The 21,996-nt window shown below is 43.4% G+C and overlaps 1 protein-coding gene across 3 annotated transcripts in view; it reads left to right on the top strand.

Moving 5' to 3' along the window:
* LOC126418481 (endocuticle structural glycoprotein SgAbd-5-like) overlaps window positions 1–21,996 on the top strand; it is a 140,456-nt gene that overhangs the window by 71,514 nt on the left and 46,946 nt on the right. Inside the window, exon 3 of one of the 3 annotated variants that reach the window (XM_050085256.1) lies at window positions 17,963–18,751. The exons of 1 other annotated variant lie outside the window; for it this stretch is intronic. In XM_050085256.1, the coding sequence (XP_049941213.1) occupies window positions 17,963–18,245 (283 nt within the window). In that variant the 3' untranslated portion in view covers window positions 18,246–18,751. Of the gene's footprint in view, window positions 1–17,962; window positions 18,752–21,996 lie in introns of those variants that run through there. One more of the 3 variants, XM_050085255.1, reaches the window with a different exon arrangement.

Genomic DNA, 21,996 nt, shown 5'->3' with positions numbered 1-21,996 from the left:
AGTAGAAGACATGTGTTTCACATGTAGAGAACATGAACAAGTGCTCGTAACTCTTGTTGTTGTTGTTGTCTTCAGTCCTGAGACTGGTTTGATGCAGCTCTCCATGCTACTCTGTCTTGTGCAAGCTTCTTCATCTCCCAGTACTTACTGCAACCTACATCCTTCTGAATCTGCTTAGCGTATTCATCTCTTGGTCTCCCTCTACGAGTTTTATCCTCCACGCTGCCTCCAATGCTAAATTTGTGATCCCTTGATGCCTCAGAACATGTCCTACCAACCAGTCCCTTCTTCTTGTCAAGTTGTGCCACACACTCCTCTTCTCCCCAATTCTATTCAATACCTCCTCATTAGTTATGTGATCTATCCATCTAATCATCAGCATTCTTCTGTAGCACCACATTTCGAAAGCTTCTATTCTCTTCTTGTCCAAACTATTTATGGTCCATGTTTCACTTCCATACATGGCTACACTCCATACAAATACTTTCAGAAACGACTTCCTGACACTCAAATCTATACTCGATGTTAACAAATTTCTCTTCTTCAGAAACGCTTTTCTTGCCATTGCCAGTCTACATTTTATATCCTCTCTACTTCGACCATCATCAGTTATTTTGCTCCCCAAATAGCAAAACTCCTTTACTACTTTAAGTGTCTCATTTCCTAATCTAATTCCCTCAGCATCACCCGACTTAATTCGACTACATTCCATTATCCTCGTTTTGCTTTTGTTGATGTTCATCTTATATCCTCCTTTAAAGACACTGTCCATTCCGTTCAACTGCTCTTCCAAGTCCTTTGCTGTCTCTGACAGAATTACAATGTCATCGGCGAACCTCAACGTTTTTATTTCTTCTCCATGGACTTTATTACCTACTCCGAATTTTTCTGTTGCTTCCTTTACTGCTTGCTCAATATAGACATTGAATAACATCGGGGATAGGCTACAACCCTGTCTCACTCCCTTCCAAACCGCTGCTTCCCTTTCATGCCCCTCGACTCTTATAACTGCCATCTGGTTTCTGTACAAATTGTAAACAGCCTTTCGCTCCCTGTATTTTACCCCTGCCACCTTCAGAATTTGAAAGAGAGTATTCCAGTCAACATTGTTAAAAGCTTTCTTTAAGTCTACAAATGTTAGAAATGTAGATTTTGCCTTTCCTTAATCTATTTTCTAAGGTAAGTCGTAGGGTCAGTATTGCCTCACATGTTCCAACATTTCTGCTGAATCCAAACTGATCTTCGCCGAGGTCGGCTTCTACCAGTTTCTCCATTCGTCTGTAAAGAATTCGCGTTAGTATTTTGCAGCTGTGACTTATTAAACTGATAGTTCGGTAATTTTCAGATCTGTCAACACGTGCTTTCTTTGGGATTGGAATTATTGTGTTCTTCTTGAAGTCTGAGGGTATTTCGCCTGTCTCATACATCTTGCTCACCAGATGGTAGTGTTTTGTCAGGACTGTCTCTCCCAAGGCCGTCAGTAGTTCCAATGGAATGTTGTCCACTCCCGGGGCCTAAGGTACCCATTTTAGCACACATTTATTCTAGAACTTTTTGCACCGAATGATCGTTCCTGTTATATCCCAGAATACTAACTATTTCTTCTGGGACCCCGTATACAATGGGAGCAGAGACGAATGCGAATTACTCTACGGACGATACGGGCCGGAAATGAGGAAAGCCACTGACGCAAACGAATTCCATAAATGGCAGATGATTGTGGCTCGTCGCCAGAGAACGAGGACCACCTACGTCGTTTCGTGCTTGATCTTTTCTCCGACGGCAATGACATTTTCCAGCAAGATCCTTGGTAGAGTGATTTAGGATGCATGATAGTGAACTCATTTGACAACATAGGTACCAAATTTGCCTTATCTGAACGCCGATTGAGCATACTTAGGACTCACAAACCGCTATTTTCCGACACTTATGGGAACTACGTGACCTGTGTCTATACATCTGTTGCTTTATATCATCGGCAAGCCACAATCTGTAATCCATTCTTTATTGCTGCCCAGAGGTGCACCAACACAATATTAATGATGTGGTCATAATGCAATGACTCACCAATGTAAAATTCACAGAAATATTCACACCGACCGAAACAAATCTTTCCTCTTACCATCGCCAACTCGCTTTACGTTTGATGTTATCAACGGCGGCTGTTTGAATAAAATGCCCAGTTTTACCAATCTCTAAAATAATGGCCTCCTTATCTCTGACATCTCGCTCTGCTTTCGCGGACTTAGATAATCTTCAGACACATTTCATCATTTCCTGGTCAAAGAGATGTTTTCTAAAATCGAACTATATACGTAGCGGCTTCTTGAAGATTTTCTGTTGCCATTTCTTGCAAATTATACGGTACTTCTCTAATTTCAGTTTTTTTCACTGTTATGTCTTTTGTACTTCTCAGTAGTCCTTTACGTATGCTTGGACTTCAGTTTAGATATTTCAATGTTTTACTAGTTTGTAAGCAGAACTCTGCCACCTGTGAAAAATTCTCTTCTAAATTTGATGTGCACTTGTTTGTGTTCTTGCTTTTTGCGTGTTGTTTCTTGTTTCTTGCATTTAGTTTTTGACATATATTTGCAGTACGTTTCGAGACATCTGAAATTGATAGTACGTATCTTCTATAGTGTTTTCTATGAAGCATTTGTTTGTATATTGGATTCTTTGCCGTAACTGCTTCACACACTGTAATTTTTGTATTGGTTTGATGCGCAATTTCCAAACGTTTTTCAGTAAATTTAATAAACACAACAGAGATGTACACCGCAGACTTAAGTCATTGAAAAAATATTCATGTTCGCTATTTACAACAGTCGCCATCCCTTGGATAGCTATTCGATTCAGCGGCTGTAGAAATCACGTAGTTTTGAGGTGATGAAATCGCCGAGCCATGGTCGGAGCGCATTTTCATCCGGAAAGGAAATTCCTTGAAGATTGTACGACAGAGAATGGGAAAGGTGAAAATCAGATCGTAATATTAGGCGCATAAAGTGGGTGCCAAATGACTGCCCAAACAAATTCCTATATAGTGTTTCATGGCAGTCTAGCAGAATGCCGGCTGGCGTTATCATGGGGTAGCATCACTTCACGCAATCTTCCGGTCGTTGTTCTTGGACTGCGTCTGCAACACGTTTCAGATTTTGACAATAAATGCTAGCAGTGATGGTTAGAGCTCGAGAAACCTGTTCGTAGTACGCCTCACTGTCGCTGTTTCATCAGATGCGTAGCATTACCTTTGGTGGATGCCGCAGGTATTTGCTCCTTTTTGGGGTTCAACCACTTCTTTCTTTTCCTTGTGTTAGCATAAAGGCACCACTTCTCGTCACCAGTAACGACTCAGGATATGAACAGTCGGTGATGTTCAAGAGCTAGTTGATTATGAGCAAGCGGAGATGAGCATCTGGACATTTGCTCAGTCCTGTGATTTCGGCTTAGAGCATACACCCGATTTTTAAACCTTCCCCATTGGAAGAAATGTTGCACGACTCTGGAATAATCACAGTTCATCATATTTGCCCGTTATCAAGTACACTGACGCGGATCGATGTGGATTATTGTGTTTAAACGATCTTGATTAAACCCTGTAGGTCTTTCTGAACATGGAGACTCAATAACAACAAAACGATCCTCCTTAATACGAGAAAATACTTTTCTTGGAGTGCTCTGTCCAATACCATTATCCCTACACACGACGCAAGTTTTCCTGACTGCCTCCGCTATTGTCGCCACTCTATTGAGCTCAAACAGAAGAATATGTGGGAAACATTACGATTTCTCCGCTTAGCACTCCATTATCTAGCGTCCACAGCTCCAATCAGTGCCTCCAAATGTCAAAGTGACAATGTATAAACTCAAATGCCAACAATGAATTGTAATCGCCGTTGTTGTTGTTGTCGTCTTCAGTCTGAGGACTAGTTTGATGCAGCTTTACGTGCTACTCTATCCCGTACGACATTATTCTCCGAACAACTACTGAACCTACATCCTTCTAAATCTGCCCCCCCCCCCCCCCACACACACACACACACTTCTGTCTAATACTACTACTAAAGGTGTGTTCCCTTGATGTCTCAGAATGTATTCTTTCAAGTAACCCCTTCTTTTGGTCAAGTTTTGCCACTAATTTCTAGTCTCCCAATTCCATTCAGTATCTCCTCAATAGGTACATGATTGACCCATGTAATCTTCAAAATTCTTTAGCAGCACCACATTTCGAAACCTTCTGTTCTCTTTTCGTCTAAGGTGTTCACCGCCCAAATTTCACTTCTAGACATGGCTGCATTCCAGACAGATACCTCCAGGAAAGACCTCCCAACACATAAATCTGTATTCGATGATAACAAATTTCTCTTCTTCAGAAACGTTTTTCTCGCCATTGCCAGTCTACATTTTATATCCTCTCTACTTTGGCCATCATCACTGTCTTGCTACCCAAATAGCAAAACTCATCTACCATTTTGTCTCGTTTCCTAATCTAATTCCCTTAGCATTATCTGGTTTCATTCGACTACAGTCCATTAACCTTCTTTTGCGTTTCTTGATGTTCATCTTAAATCCTTCTTTGAAGACACTGTCCATCACTTTCCACTGCTCTTCCTTTTTCTGCCTCTGACAGAATAACAGTGCCATCGAGAAACCTTAAGATTTTTATTTCTTTATCCTGAACTTTAATTCCTGTTGCTTGTTTAATGTACAGACAAAGTAACATCGGGGACAGGTTACAACCCTGTCTCACTCCCTTCTCAACCAGGACTTCCTTTCATGCCCTCGGCTGTTATAATTGCCTTCTGTTTCCTGTACAAGTTGTAAATAGTCTTTCGCTCCCTGCTACCTTCAGAATTTCAAGAGAGTATTCCAGTCAACATTGTCAAAAGCTTTCTGAAGGTGCTATTAATGTCGGTTTGCCTTTGCTCAACCTCTCTTCTGTGAGCAGTAGGAGGATCGGTACTACCTCCGGCGTTCCTACATTTCTCTTCCCCGAAGTCGGTTTCTACCAGTTTTTCCATTCCTCTGTAAGGAATTTGTGTTAGTATTTTGCATCCATGACTTATTTAAACTGATAGTTCGATAATATGCACACGTTAAGCACCTGCTTTCTTTGCAAATGGAATTATTAAATTCTTATCTAAGTCCGAGGGTATACCACCTGTCTCATACAACTTGCACACCAGTTCGTGGCTGCCTCTCCCAAGGCTATCAGTAGTTCTGACGAAGTATCGTCTAATCCTTGGCATAGTTTCGACTTAGACATTTCAGAACGGTGTCATATTCTTCACGCAGCATCGTATTCCCTATCTCATCTCGGTCTCCGTCCACTTTCCCTTTCTATACTATTGCGTACAAGTTCATCTCCATTGTATAGACCATCCATAAACTCCCTCCATCTTTCAGCTTTCTCTTTGCTTAGGACTGGTTTTCTATCTGAGCTCTTGATATCCATATAGCTGCTTCTCTTTTCCCCGAAGGCCATTTTAATTTTTTTTTTAACTACAAAGAGAAAATGACAATCGATAAACAAATACGTAGCACCCAGAATACGAACATGCAAACCGAGAACGCTACGAACTTACGCACCAACCTAATATTTCTCCTGGCATTTCCGTAAAACTTCGTAATCTATACTAAACTTTGGAAGATCTTTACTGTCGCAGATAACATAAATTGACTGGTCAGCGTTCCCAGTTACTTATTTATCCCAGTCGTCTATTAGACATAAAATGAATTGAAATCAGCTCCTAGCGCAAAAAAGACATTTATACGTTTTTAAAATTGTGTATTCTGGATGTACTAAAAAATGTGTAATCTTTTATAGATTCATCGTAATATTAATGTAAGGTAAAAGATTTTACGCAGAATTCTTTGCTGAGCCAATTCTAGAGCGAGTAAGATAGTTTCACGTTGGGATGTTTGAGGATCATAAATCTACTCCGCAGAAATTACATGTCTATCCCTGTGAAATTTTGGCCGCGATCGATAACGCAAAGTCCTGAAGTTGGTAGTGAGATCTGGTGGAATGAAGTTAGATGTCTGTCGTCTTCCACATTGTTTTTCGTAGGTTCAGATTCGTATTGAACGTACTGCAGCTATCTCAGAATTATGATTACCTGTCACAATCCCTGTCTCCACAAACAGAAGGGAGTATGACTTTTTCTTCTGCTAAATTTTCTCTTCTGCGGAAATACCTTCATTTCGGAGTAACTCTTTCGGACGAAGTTAGCGTTTAGTTCCATTTACAAGAACCATAGCTGACCATGTACCGTATCTATGTCATATAAAGCATCGCCAAGATAAAATACAAATTATCTTGGTGACCGTCTTGTCACATACATACACACAATGACGAAGCGTGGTAATAGAGCCCAACTTAGCACTGTTTACATTACAACAGCCAGGTTCTGCTTCTTTGTTTTCTCAATTGTAGCACATTTCGCTCTCTACTGAATTTTTCAAAGTCATCATTAAGACTCGTTCGTGTCATTGTTCTCAACCTATCAAGAGTTTTGGACCGGCTTTACATAAGAAAGTTATAACTGTGTTAAATAAAAAGAAAAAAGAGAGACTATTTGGTTCAACAATGGTTTAACAACGGTTAAGAGAATTCAACATACGTAATTACAAAATGGTTCAAATGGCTCTGAGCACTCAACATCTGAGGTCATCAGTCTCCCAACTTTTTAAACCTAACTACCGTAAGGACATCACACAAATCCATGCACCAGGCAGGATTCGAACCTGCGACCGTAGCGGTCACTGTATTTTACACCTGCCGCCTTCAGAATTTGAAAGAGAGTATTCCAGTCAACATTGCCAAAAGCTTTCTCTATGTCTACAAATGCTAGAAACATAGGTACGTTCATATTATTGCTGAGATGCTCTTAGATTATTATTTTCCATCCATATTTTATAGGTGAAGCAAATCGACCATTTTGTAAAATTGTTTCTGCTTAGAATAACTTTGGTATTCCTTCTGTAAATTCCATCAGTATGGATTCAATATTTATGGTTCGATAGTATGTAGAAATCCACTCCATGATCAGATTGATCACATGTTGACGTGTATGAGTCGTAGTCGTAGACCGGTGGTAGTGTTGCTACGCGTACTTCCTGAATAAGGGCGACGTAGACGTCAGAGGCCCGAAGCATGTCACATAGGAGCTGCAGGTTTGGTACAGTGCCGATCATGTTGATGTTCAGTGAGACGAACCGGTACGTTTGTTTCAGTGGTGGTGGACGCGCATCTACCATCATCAAGGGAAATATCAGGACGGCGCCGATAGGAAGTCCCGTCCCATCTGCTGCAGTGCTTCGCTTTTGATGTTAACAGGCAGCCTCGTCGGCCCATACTCCTGTGCCGTGGGTCTGCCCAATGTCCATGGGAATTGCATCGTGGTGAGAGATATCTGGAGCTGTCGGCGGGGAGACAGGCGTCTCAACCTGCGCACCGATCGTTTCATTGTGCGTGGCGACCTCCACGGTGGTCCCGTCGTGCGAAACGTCTTGTTTATCGTGGAAGCTGTTCGCCGACCTCTGCGTGGGGTCGTCTTCGTCGTCTTGGGTGGCGACGCCTTAACAGCCCGTGGCGAGCGTTGTTTGCGCACGTGTTCCTCAGTGTCGGACGACGGCAAGAAGGAGAGTCGATCTGGTTCGAATGCGTCGGTGGGTACAATGAAATTGCCAAACAGGTGTTGTGAAGAAGTACAGGTCTCCTCAGCGTCCGGTGCGGGAACCTGTTCGGCGGCAACGTTGTCAGGTGGGACGTCTGCACCGTCTGAAGGTGGCTGGGACGGTGGGACGTGCCGATGCCGATCAGGGCGATCAGGGGGGGGGGGGGGGGGGGAGGGGGGGGGGAGGAGGAGGTGGGGTGACGGACTGGATGAAACTGTAGACGTGGAACGTGGAAAGAGCCGCTGCGTCAGTGACTGGTAAGGCGGTTATCATGGGTGTGACGGACGCTTCCGACAACGGGAACTGCGCGACACGTCGTTGAATGCAATCAGACAGTAGATGACCTTTCCCGCAACCGGAACAGGTGCAAGGTTGCCCGTCGTATATTATAATGGCACGGCAGCCTCCGATACGTAGATAGGAAGGCATGTGTTTCTGCAACTCGATGCGGACCTCTCTGACACCGTTTAAAATGGGATGGATTTGCATGGGTGTGACGGACGCTTCCGACAACGGGAACTGCGCGACACGTCGTTGAATGCAATCAGACCGTAGATGACCTTTCCCGCAACCGGAACAGGTGCAAGGTTGCCCGTCGTATATTATAATGGCACGGCAGCCTCCGATACGTAGATAGGAAGGCATGTGTTTCTGCAACTCGATGCGGACCTCTCTGACACCGTTTAAAATGGGATGGATTTGAAATTGTACCCATCGTTCGGTGACATGTTCCTGAACGGACAGAGCGCCGCGATGACGACGTCTGCAAGTAGTTCGAACGGCAGTTAGAAGATCCTTATCGTTCGTGTGCCGAGACACGCGTGATCGACGGTAACGGGTCCGACGTTGCCGTCGGAATGACAGAAGTGCAGTCCACGTTTTGCCTCTTGAAGCACCTTGTCGCACACCGCAGCGTGGTATTTTAACTTCGTCGCGAATAAATCGTTCTACCTCCAGGCCCTTGTATCGGGCGAAGTCGGAAAGAAAGTTGAAATGTAATTTCTTCTTCCGATAGTTGTACACCATGGTAGACTAGAAGGAAAACGGCACTTACAGCGGCCGAAATAAACACAAACACACGGTGAGCTCCTCGCCTGCAGCGCCCTGGCGTGTGACCGCCTCGCAGCACTGCCGGCGGCAGACTGTCAACTGAGCTAACTAAGCACGCCTCATGATCCGTCCTCACAGCCTCACTTCCGGCAGTACCTGATGTCACTCCTGACAGCAAAGAAACTGCGGAGACATGGCTCTGTCGCGGCCTGTGGGATTTCTCCAGAATGAAATTTTCACTCTGAAGCGCAATGTGGGCTGATATGAAATTTCCTTGCAGATTAAAACTGTGTGCCAGACGGAGACTCGAACCTGGGCTCTTTGCTGTACCAACTTTTATTTCCGCTCCAGGACAGGAAAGGGAAGATAAAAAAAGGTCGACTTGCCACTGCCGCTTGTGTCCTAACCAAAAAAGGAACTGCAACACTTTAGGCGTTGGCGCCTATCTACTACTATCCCAAAACAACTAACATCGTACTGAAAAGGTGTAGGAAAGGAAGAATGTAGGAAAGTGTCAACAAGTTGAAGTTGGTCGATGATGACAGAGGGCCGCACACAGGGAATGTCGTGGAAATTGGTCAGTAGGCCCTTGTGTGAAGCTGGAATCTCCACCGAGGACCATGTCATCCACGTTACCCTCAAAAAGCAGCGTTACCTCGCCAGCAAAAAGGGTGAATCATTTATGACGTCGACTGGAACCTGATGGCGCATATACATTGAGGATGTAGATGCCGAACAGCGTGAGGGCTATACCTCTAGCATTAGGTAGGTACACTACGTCTTCCGCAGGGTGTCCTGAGTGGAGGAGGATGGCGGTTCCGCTACCATTGTGAGAGGCATGGGAGATGTGTGCCGTGTAACCATTGGGGGCGTGGAAATCAGTGACAGTTCTTGGAGGAGGACAATGTCGACATCAGCAGCGTAAATTGTCTCTCAGAGCATTGCCAATGATGGCCAGGTTCACCGTCGCGATGCAGTGGTGTCGTGGACGTGCTCCCGCTATTGGCACAAAAGTCTGGCAGAGATGTCTGGCCAGCATGAAACATCCGGTGCAAACACTGTGGCAATCACTAGTTCGAAGGTGGGTCAGGCATCATTGTGGGGTACTGCCTGATAGGTAAGCCACTATCTTGATCTGCTGTATCGTCAGTCCAGGAGACTGGAAAAGGTGGCAGGCGACTGTCGTACTCATTGTGGGCTGGTTGTGGTGAGATAGCCGTGGCGGGATCCAGGGTACCTCGCTCCATGGGGTCCATCGTGGTCAGGTGGGATAACAGGCAGTGGAAAAGACGCTCCTCAGATGGGACATCAGGAGCGGCCACTACTGTCGTCTGAGCGCTTGAAGGGAGATCACGTATCTGGTCCACTGCCCGTGATGCCACATGAAGAAGTTTATCGTCGGAGGGCGTTCGACTTTTCTTCCGTTTTCAGGGTGACCGCTGCTTTCAGAGACGTTGGTCTGTGTCAGAATGTGGACGTTCACTGTCGAAGGTCGTGCCTGTCTGAAGAAAAGCAGAGTTAGGCACCTCACTCTCATCGATGTCCATGGTAGCGGGTGAGCTGGTCATCAAGCTCTGGAGAATTGATGGTCGCGCATTTGTCGGAGGAAATGATGCCGGTGAGGCCTCGGCGGCACCGTCATTCCCAGTGAGGAGTGCCGGTGAAGTGACGAAGTGACGAATCGGGTTGCGCACCGCTGTGGCTAGCTGTCCGGCGAAGAAGTGACGTCGCTTTTGGATCTGCGTCACTGGTCAGGATCTGTAGCAACCGGCGACGGAGACAATCAGACCGAACAAGGCCCTCTCGTCCACATCTAGCACACGTCCGCAGCTGGCCATCATACACAACGATGGCTCGCACGCCAACTATCAGCTCTTACGACAGGTCGAACTTCACTTGACGAACTCCATTCAACACGGGGTATGTCGTGAAAGTCTGCCATTTTTACGCGATGTGGACCACAACGCCGGTGTATGGTCGATAGGCTTCGATGACCACGTCTTGAAGCACTTCGAAAGCGAGCTCAAAAACCTGAATTGTTCAAAGATCGAAACCAGCTCCCCAATATGCCAGTCAGGATGCTTAAGCTTGAGTCCGTGTGTGTGTTGTGGAACTAAGGCAGCACATGCTTCCTCCGTTGTCATTTTAATATAGACGGTACTGCCAGTGATAGAGACGTGAATACCTATCACTTACTGTGTGTCTAAGCTTAGCTCTTCGCGAGTGAATTGTGCGATTTCATAAGTGCATAGTCATGCATGTTCGGGTTGGAATGTTACTTTAAGTGTCGCTCGGCGGTAACAGTGCGCCATGAGGTACAATAACAATGCACGCTACACGCCACAAGTCCCGCGACGCGGATGAAAACAACTCCGGTGCGAGGAGCCGGTCCTCGACTGCTAACTAAGCTACCCATGCACGTCCTCACAGCTTCACTTCCGCCAGTACCTCGACTCCTACCTTCCAAATTTCACAGAAACTCTCCTGCGAAACTTGCAGAACTAGCACTCCCTGGCAGGTACCGAGTTCGAGACTCGGTCGGGCGGCTGCTTCTATGGCGTAAGCCAGAACAATGCGGCTTGAGCCTCTGCGAAGAATGGCCGCATGTTTTCCAATGAGGAAGCACACACAGGCAGCAGGACAGCGACACTGACGGCAGCGGACACACACCTGCTGCTACCTGAATTGACCGAAATCTGCCTGCCCGCTAGTCTGTCAGAATGGAGTCTCGCTCACGTCAGCTACCCTGCAGTCTTTGTCAAACGATATTACATGAACTATTCAGTGAAACGTTTAGGTTCTCTGTTACTTACAGCTTCATATGTCTTGAAGAACTCTCTGCCTTTTAGTTAAAGGTCATAGTTACTGTGATATTAAGGGACTACGTAAATGACTTTACGAAATTCGAATAGTGTTCAATGAAAACTAGAAGTCTCTATGAATTTGCATTTGCTTCACGTTATGCCACACATTTGTTACAATCCATCGAGCTCAGGGGTCGTAACAAGTCACGACAGAGAGGTATGGTTTGGGAGAAACGAAAACCTCGCGCCGAAGCGTGCAGAGAAACACAGGCTACTGTGTAACTGACTTTATTAAATCGACGATACACAGCGGGCCTTCGGCTGAACTCGGCGATGGCGAATGCCAATGCCGGAACCTGCAGCGTCGGCGCCCGGTCCTCCAGAATTGCAGACGTAGTGCTCCTATTCACGCACGCCACAGGTAAGTAAGTGCATATTGCTCTTTTGGAGACTTAGCTAAAGTATTGAATTCACCTTGAATGTTGAGAGGGGATCAGTATTGGCCTCCCATCTCGAGAAAATGGATTGTATTAAGCAGTGGTTGTTAAACTTATCTGCTTAAGTTCCAATATTGACGTTCTAGGGTAACACCTGGGGCCGCTTAAGAGAGGGTGACGAGGGTGGAGCAGGGTGGGGGGGGGGGGGGGGGGGCAAGTGACCATTCAAACAGATATTCAATTTTCAGCAAACTATGGTTATTAATAGAAGTTTACCACTTACACGCTTTGAAACTACAATTGTAGGGTATCACACCAATTATTTTTAAGTGAAAATGAAAATAATATATTCTGAAGTCTAAGGGGCTACACGTTTGCTTTTCTGATTTTTGGGCACTTTTACTAGGTAAGGGTAACAAGCGGATGCAACAGACAGTTTACAATCGGAATTTTGTGTTAGTCTCAATATGATACAACCGATACGTTTTTCAATTTTGTAACTTAATCAATTCAAAATTGCTACAATGATAGCTTTGTACATAAACGGCTAATTTTAATATTTAATTGGAGATACGTAGGTATTACTGAACATTCATTACTGGTTACGTTTTTCTGAAGCTACTTAAAGATTAAACGGTGAGGTGAAAGTAAATTGCTCCTTTTATTGCGGTGTTAATGGTTTCTTGTAACCCAGTCTGTTCTTAATAATTAACTGATGGTACTGAAGTTCACGATAGTATTATGTTTCTACAGCTCAATGATTTGGGAAATACGAATAGATACAAACCGAACAGTACATGATCTTTCATATCCTGTGATTTAACGGCTAAAGGCGCTCACCTCACATGCGTTTTAGGTCATCAAAGATGCTGATAATGTATTTTTCCTTGACTAGTGGACAGTTTTGCAGATTGGCAGAGTGCACAACTTCATACCTATGAAACATAATCTCTCAACAACGACTATTACTCTGGAGCCAAAAAAAAAGGAACATAGGTTTATTGCTAGAACGCAGTAAATTCCTCTTGAAAACCAGCTGCAACTACTCATGAAGATGAAAATAGATTATATCATTAACACATCAAAGGATATTTGAGATGAAACAGTTCAGTAATCAATTTTGAATGAGGGTAGAAACAAAAAGGTGGTGCACTGTGTACTGTGAATTGTTTTCGTATTTCTCAGGTCATTGAAGTGCAAAATAAATTCCTTTGCAGATTCCTTTCGAAGTCTTTAATCCCCGCTGGTCACTATTAAAATTGCGTTAGGTTACAGTACTTTACCGAAATCATAGTAGGAGTGATTTACGAGCGCCAGACTTCTTACCTTTGTTCTTCTTCAGAAGAGCGTCATCAGTGGCGCATTTTGGGTAACGCAAACATTTATCTTGTTGGCATCTTAAAATTTACTTATTTTGTAGTAACAAAGCGCAGTTTACATAATGTCACCTCACTAATATGCTAACGCAGTTGCAGTTACAGCAGAACCATGAGACCGTGGTTCATTCAACAAGGAACTGCTGACAAATCAGATCAATAGCTTAATGAAAACAACTTTCTGAATATATAAATATAACATGTAATTTATTCACTTGTCTTGTCGCAAAACGACAAACATAAGAAGTAATGGTAGAAAATAAGTGTCAGATTTCATTTATCCAGATCTGTGTAGTCAATATTTTACGAAAAAATCCATATCAATTGAAGCTAATTCGCCTTTCGACAGTTATCGATGACATTTAAAAAATTACATTATTCCACTGAAAAATTCCATAGTTACTTGTACCGTATATCATGTTAGATAATGTAAATCTGTATGTTAACCATATGCAAAAATATTCTCCTGTTGCCTCATGTCATTTACCAAACTCTCGTTTTAAGCTCTCGAACCGTTGAGGTGATGTGAAGGATATTATGAGTATTTCATCATCTGGCGCACAATCGGAATTTTTAGACAGATACTGAATGCCTTGCAAGTTTAAAGAAAAATTCTGTACATTAACTATATGTCGTACACATCGTGTGTGGTGTAACATGTGCCAAAAGCAAATTCATAACGACCTGTATTTTTAATTGCGGCATCTTAGAATTTCATGCAGTGTGTTACTTATACGCAAAATATCACTATGACGAATAACGAAATGATCAGCACTTTACCATGAAGGTAGCGTAAAAGTCCGTAATTAGCGTAGAAATCAAACATTTTTTAACGAATAGTTTCTTTGAAATCGTGAGAGAAATAGTGCAGAGCAGCAGGTGCGGGCGCGACGCGGCACTGTCGCACCGTGACCAGCGGCATAACCAGTGTTCTGTATGTGTAGCCGTAGGCTCGAGACCGCACTGGACAACACAGCTGATCGGCACGCAGATAAGGCCGGCATTGTTTCTGCTAAAAAAATGTTCAAATGTGTGTGAAGTCTTATGGGGCTTAACTGCGAAGGTCGTCAGTCCCTTAAGCCGTCGGCACATGGACTGTGCTGTCGAACGTTAACGTTGAGCGTGTCAAGTTCAACGTGGTGCAGAACGCTCAGGAACGATGCGACTTCCGCATACGGTACGTGGGCCCCAACGTGGTATACGCGATCGCAACGCACTCCAGCGGCAGTTGAGGGATGTTTCCAGTTCGTAAATCACGTTGTTTACTCAACGGGCGCGGGTAAAATTCCCACGTTAGCTCTATTAAAACGTACATTTCCACAATCGTCCACGAAAAGGAAAGTACCATGTCCATTACAAACAGTGCGGTACAAATTTGGAATACTTCTCCGCATCAGACAAACATTTTTTCATCATTTCCACATTTTAGTAAAACCCCAAGGTCAGTGTTACTTGACCACTGCTCCCACGCAGTAGCAGAACCTTTGCAACATGTGAACTACGAAGCGTAAAAGAAAAAGGAGCAAAATATCGTTATACAAGTAGCGCAAGCTGTCCTGTAGATTAAGCCAATGGAACAAAGTCACCCCTAAAAAAAGGTTAACTTATATTTACATAACATCAAATATTGTAGTACACGGGGTGAGTCACCTAACATTACCGCTGGATATATTTCGTAAACCACATCAAATACTGACGAACCGATTCCACAGACCGAACGTGAGGAGAAGGGCTAGTGTAATTGGTTAATACAAACCATAAAAAAATGCACGGAAGTATGTTTTTTAACACAAACCTACGTTTTTTTTAAATGGAACCCCGTTAGTTTTGTTAGCACATCTGAACATATAAACAAATACGTAATCAGTGCCGTTTGTTGCATTGTAAAATGTTAATTACATCCGGAGATATTGTAACCTAAAGTTGACGCTTGAGTACCACTCTTCCGCTGTTCGATCGAGTGTATCGGAGAGCACCGAATTACGTAGGAATCCTTAGGTACGGAAGGGACTGGAACAGCGCATTACGTCCACATGCTAACGCCTTTTTATTGGTCTTTTTCACTGACGCACATGTACATTACCATGAGGGGTGAGGTACACGTACACACGTAGTTTCCGTTTTCAATTACGGAGTGGAATAGAGTGTGTCCCGACATGTCAGACCAATTGATGTTCAATGTGGTGGCCATCATTTGCTGCACACAATTGCAATCTCTGGCGTAATGAATGTCGTACACGCCGCAGTACATCTGGTGTAATGTCGCCGCAGGCTGCTACAATACGTTGTTTCATATCCTCTGTGGTTGTAGGCACATCACGGTACACATTCTCCTTTAACGTACTCCACAGAAAGAAGTCCAGAGGTGTAAGATGAGGAGAAGGGGCTGGCCAATTTATGCGTCCTCCACGTCCTATGAAACGCCCGTCGAACATCCTGTCAAGGGTCAGCCTAGTGTTAATTGCAGAATGTGCAGGTGCACTATCATGCTGATACCCCATACGTCGACGCGTTTCCAGTGGGACATTTTCGAGCAACGTTGGCAGATCATTCTGTAGAAACGCGATGTATGTTGCAGCTGTTTGGGCCCCTGCAATGAAGTGAGGACCAATGAGGTGGTCGCCAATGATTCCGCACCATACATTTACACTCCACGGTCGCTGTCGCTCTACCTGTCTGAGCCAGCGAGGATTGTCCACGGACCAGTAATGCATGTTCCGTTGATTCACTGCCCCGTGGTTTGTGAAACCCGCTTCATCGGTAAACAGGTAGAACTGCAACGCATTCTCTGTTAATGCCCATTGACAGAATTGCACTCGATGATTAAAGTCATCACCATGTAATTGCTGATGTAGCGACACATGAAACGGGTGAAAGCGGTGACGATGAAGTATGCGCATGACACTACTTTGACTCAGTCCACCGGCTCTCGCAATGTCCTGTGTACTTATGTGTGGGTTCATGGCAACAGCAGCTAACACACCAACTGCACCCGCTTCTCCTGTGACGGGCCTGTTGCGGACCTGTTTGCGTGCTACGACCATACCTGTTGCATACATTTAGCGGTAGATATTTTGCAATGTGCGGCACGTTGGATGCTCTCTGTCCGGGTACCGTTCTGCATACACCCTGCAGGCTTCAGCTGCATTTCGTCGACACTTGCCATAGATGAGTATCATCTCCGCCTTTTCAGAGTTCGAATACTCCATGGTCACAGTTCCTACAACACTACACTATCACAGACGTCTGGTAACACGGTGTACTACAGTTGGTCTGCGTGCGGAGACGAATGCAGAATAACAATAGCAGCAAGCGCTACATGCGGACACTGAGACAGCTAGACCAAACCACAACAGTGCACTAGAGCCACACTCGTAAACACGGTCGTCATCGTAAACTTTTCCCTGCAGATGCTGCTCGCCGACCGTGGCCCGTGTTTGTTACAACACGCAACCGAACGTCGGAGGTTTCAAGCGTCAACTTTAGCTTACAATATCTCCGGATGCAACAAACGGCACTGATTACGTATTTGTTTATATGTTCAGATGTGCTAACAAAACTAACGTGGTTCCATTTAAAAAAACGTAGGTTTGTGTTAAAAAACATACTTCCGTGCATTTTTGTATGGTTTGTATTTAACAATTACACTAGCCCCTCTCCTCACTTTCGGTCTGTGGAATCGGTTCGTCAGTATTTGATGTGGTTTACGAAATATATCCAGCGGTGACGTTAGGTGATTCACCCTGTATACCTATATTAAACTAATAATAACGTATCGGAACGTAATAAAAACGCAAATGACAACAACAAAAAAATTGGAAGTGTCAAGATGCGAATCATCGCCCCGACGAAAATGTCTACAAAACATTAACGCCACTCATTACGCTAAACCAACATCACATTGCTCTTGTCGATTTATATTATCTTATAGCTTGCTGAAAACTTTAGTCGTAGATATGCTACTAATTGAAATTTAATTATAACAAATTGTACCAAGAACAACGCGTTTTGTGTGCATCTTCAGTGTGTCGCTTCCTTCAAATAGCCTACTCCCACAATACGGAAGTTACAATAATCTTTTGCCACGAATATGATGTTTCTCATTATTTTATTGGAACGAATCACACAGTTAACAAGGGGTTTTCCAGTGATTCTCAATTTGCTGGCGCTCAGAAACGGCATATATACATACAGGCTTGAAATGAATGCCAATATGGCGTCTCACAACTCTGTACCGAAGGGAGACGGCGTGCGTGTGACGTAGGTGGCGTTGTGCCATCTCATTGGTCAACGCTCAGGCGCACGCTCAGAATATCTGACATGCCAGATATTGCTCTGCACGTTCGGAAAGACTCCCGAACGTGCTACTCCACGCTATCACGTCAGAAACTCGGCACGCTCAACGCTTAACGTTTGGATGCACGTTCCGTGTGCCGACGGCTTAAGCTTACACACTACTTAACCTAAATTATCCTGAGGGCTAACACAGACACCCATGCCCGAGGGAGGACTCGAACCTCCGCAGGGACCAGCCGCACAGTCCATGACTGCAGCGCCTAAGACCGCTCGGCTAATCCCGCGCGGCCCTGTTTCTGTTCTTACACTAATGCCTGTGCAGGTACGAGACGAGCAACGGCATCCGGCAGGAGCAGTTCGGCTCTGAGGGTGACGGCACTAGCTTGAGGGGCAGCTTCTCGTGGCAGCCGTCGGACGCGGGCGGCGCCACCTACAGCGTCACCTACGAGGCCGACGAGAACGGCTACCGGCCCAAAGTCTCTTTCGGCACAGGACCCGTCGCGGTGCGCCCCACATCTCCGCCGCCGTCGCCGCCGCCGAACGAATTCCCGGTCCCACATGTGGTGTTCCTTGGTAGCAACACCGCACTTTCTCTGATTGGCTGAGTGGCCCGTCACTTCCTGTCACAGCATCACTTAAGTGCCTAATATTTCAAAACTAATTTCTGAGGTGACTGGTCAAAATCGTCAAGAATGTATGCAACATCTACCGCTGTCAGCTGGAGTATAGCAGATAACAGCCAATGTCTTCGTGAGAAGTTCTTGGGGAGTGCTTTGGAATTTGAACAAACGCGATAGCCACAGAAAGAAAACTTATTAAAATTGTTGTAAAAATGAATTAATTTTATCTGTACACTAAATTGAGCGGTATGTCTATTTTTTCTGTTTTAAAGTTTATGTTATTTGACAAAATTTCTGTATACTTTACACATTATGGCACATGTGCAAAGACACTACTCAAATGTCTTATAAACATATTTTCCAATCGATAAATACGTAATTCTCCCAAAGAGCAAATATAATATCGAATTATTTAGATATACCTACATAAAAATTCTCTGTCAAGTCAGACCTGGCTCAAACAAAAGAAAAATCCTTAAACATATCCAGATATTGATGACTAAAATATTGTTGTAGTTATATGTAAGAACTGAAGATGATGTCACTCAAAAATATGTTTGGTGTGAATTATCTCTAATTATCACATTAAAAATGTGACTGTCTATGTCTATTCATTTTTTCTTCGAATGGTGTCTTAAAAATAATGATACTATTAAGTACATGTTTTCTTCATCATGCATCTCCCGCGATTGTACGCTGCAGTCGCTTCGATATAAATGAAAATAAACAAAAAGTATTCCATATTATTCTAGAACACCACCAAACGCACTATGGTCGCAGGTTCGAATCCTGCCTCGGGCATGGATGTATGTGATGTCCTTAGGTTAGTTAGGTTTAAGTAGTTCTAAGTTCTAGGGGACTGATGACCTCAGATGTGAAGTCCCATAGTGCTCAGAGCCATTTTTTGAACCACCAAACGCAAAAACAACTTGCGACTTCCGCATGTATTAAACTCGATATTAATGAATGTGTATAGGATTTGACTGCTTTAAAGCCCTTTCGAATAGAACTTTTAGCTGTAATATATGAGTAATATCCAGAGTAAACGTTTACTGAAAGCTACAAAGATAGTAACTCATTTTGCAGGAAGTGAGATATGCAAACTGAGAATCTATGAGGAAAATGAACATACGACAGATAAAAATCAAGCAACGATTACAAAATCTTACAAAATCATGGCTATACTTTGACGAAAGGCGGACACCATTTTTTTTAACATAAACATTTAGACAAATTCTGGCTAAGCACCAAATTCAGATGTACAGAGTTCACGTCTCAGTCTGTACTACGATTTGCTCTCTCATTTATTACTTCTTTTGCCTCTAGCAGCGACTGATAGTTGAAAAAAAAAGGCAAGGTGCACAATTGTTCGCAAGTCACATTAAACATTATGTCCACCATAAATTGATAGGTAAGGCAGTGCAAAGCCACTCGATGCAACAGAATCAAGTGAAGCTGAGAGTCGCAGTTTTGGAACTTAACTTTCAATACAGCTTTACTTTCACTTAGGCCGAAACGAAAATATGTGCAAGGCGTGAAAAATGTGGAAGAAAAGATGTCACAAATGGAAAAAGACTTATTTCAGAGAAGCTGAGAGTTTCGAGGAAACCATGAGGCATGCAGGGGACATATTATGCTGAGCTGTTGAAAACTACAAGAAAAATGAGAAAACAAAACAGTGAGATTTTCGATTAATATTGTACGGTTATCGGTTGTAAAGGGAGATGGCTCAGTAGCTGTGGAAAGTGGGGAAAATGAGCAAGAGATTCAATACATCCATAAGTATTTTCGTGGTTGAGGGGATGAACCACAGTAGTTTCTAAAACAAATAATGAGCGTCTGACAGCAACGTCATGTGAGGAGTGTAAAAATTGGTGGAGGTATAAAGAACGGTGCGTGAATGTGATGGTTTTTAATTAGTGTTCAAATCTGGACTAAAGGTAATACAACAAAAACTTGCTGAATTATTTACTGGATCACTTTTCAAAAGGACTACACCGGTTATGAAATACTGTTCTGTCACAGGTTATAAAAAGGAACGCTATAGATCTTTTCTCTCTAAACTGCTATATTATGAATCAGCTCTATAATAGATGTTTACCAGGATATAGGACAGCCAGGCTTTAAAAGTCGATGCATCAAAATGTACTTTTAGGAAGTCATCAATGACTAAACTGAATGGAGCAAAGAAAATTAATAAGCATATTGTTTGGGATTCATAGATTTTGAGAAATGTTTTCACTGTTTTGTTATTATATGTCATAAAGAGTCAGTGGATAACCCTGTCGAAGCCCTTTGCTAGTTACGAAATCATTTGGTAACAGTGACCCATTTTCACTAAGTTGATGCATCCACTATATAAGGCTCTGACCATGAGAGGATAAAGCATTAAGACGCTCTGACAACTTATTTAACGCCATTGTGACACATAATTTTTCTCGGTCTACGAAAAATAAATAGACCACCTCCTTTCGATACGTTTGTTTGTTCTTTTATTATGAAAATACTACGTTCACATACCAAATGGTGCTTCTGTTTTTTAACATCCGTGCGCAGTGCCTTACCACCAAATAAATTACTAACAGTTACTATTAAATCAGTCTTGATCACATATTTATTTATTCTGGTAACCGGTTTCGACCAGCCCTGTGGTCATCTTCAGACCAAAATTCTGTATGAGCACGAGCCTCCTTCTGTGGTAAATCACTGCTCAGTGATTTATCAGAATAAATAAATTTGTAATCAAGGCTGATTTTAATAGTAACTGTTAGTAATAACATTGATCACTGTCTGCTCCCATTATGCATTCAACAATAAAAAAAATTACACTTATACTGACGGGAATGTTGATAGAACGCGATAAACCATACTCTCTCCTATTCACTAACGACCATTTGATAATTCGGAAGGCAGTGATGACCCTAGCTGTACGCTAAGAGATTTCTCTGAAGAATCAGTAAGTGCGGTTGAAAAAAATAAACAAAAATAATGGTACACGGTAGCGGATGACGACTAACAGCATCATTTAGCCGTCGGATATTTTTATGTGTTCTTTGTCATTAAAAAATAAGACTTAACTAGGGAAACGCGCCATTGGACATCCCCAGTTAAACTTGACCATTTGGAGTAATGAGATCACGAAAACTATTTATTGTGTAGAAATCAACAATAGAAAACTTTCTCACTGGATTACGTAGCCACTAGCCGTCGCAGAAGACATGGGAACGTCTTGTGTTCTGAATAACTAATGGAATAATATTAAATACTGTTCTATTGCGTCTGACGACTCCCCAAGGTTCTTTGTCAGCATCCTGACAAAACAGTAGGGATTCCCTGTCTGGCAATGGGTGACCCTTACACAGGGCTGACGGCGACCGTCCACTAAGCAGGTTGAGAAGAAAATGATGGTATTAGCTGGTTAAGCACACAGAAAGGAAAAAGAAAACGAAAGGAAACGTAACGGGATTAGAGGATAAGTGATGTTACGCCTATGATTGTAAAATAAAGTTAAAGTTAGAAATAATTTTCCACAAAGAAGTCCGTTATCAGCATCTTCTCTGGCATGACATGGTTGTATGTCATAATCCGGATGCAAAAGAAGTCGTAAGGCTACTATATCCTCTCCTGTGGCACGCTGCCTCACAACTTTTGTAACTGGTCCTCGATATACTGGATACTGGCACCAAGACAGACGATCAACATCATCACTCAAACGTAATTTACGGGAGCTGATCAC

The sequence above is a fragment of the Schistocerca serialis genome, chromosome 9 (assembly GCF_023864345.2).
Source record: "Schistocerca serialis cubense isolate TAMUIC-IGC-003099 chromosome 9, iqSchSeri2.2, whole genome shotgun sequence".
Taxonomy (NCBI): Eukaryota; Metazoa; Arthropoda; class Insecta; order Orthoptera; family Acrididae; genus Schistocerca; species Schistocerca serialis.
The sequence above is the reverse complement of the archived record's forward strand: the minus strand, read 5'-3'. Positions and strand labels throughout refer to the sequence as shown.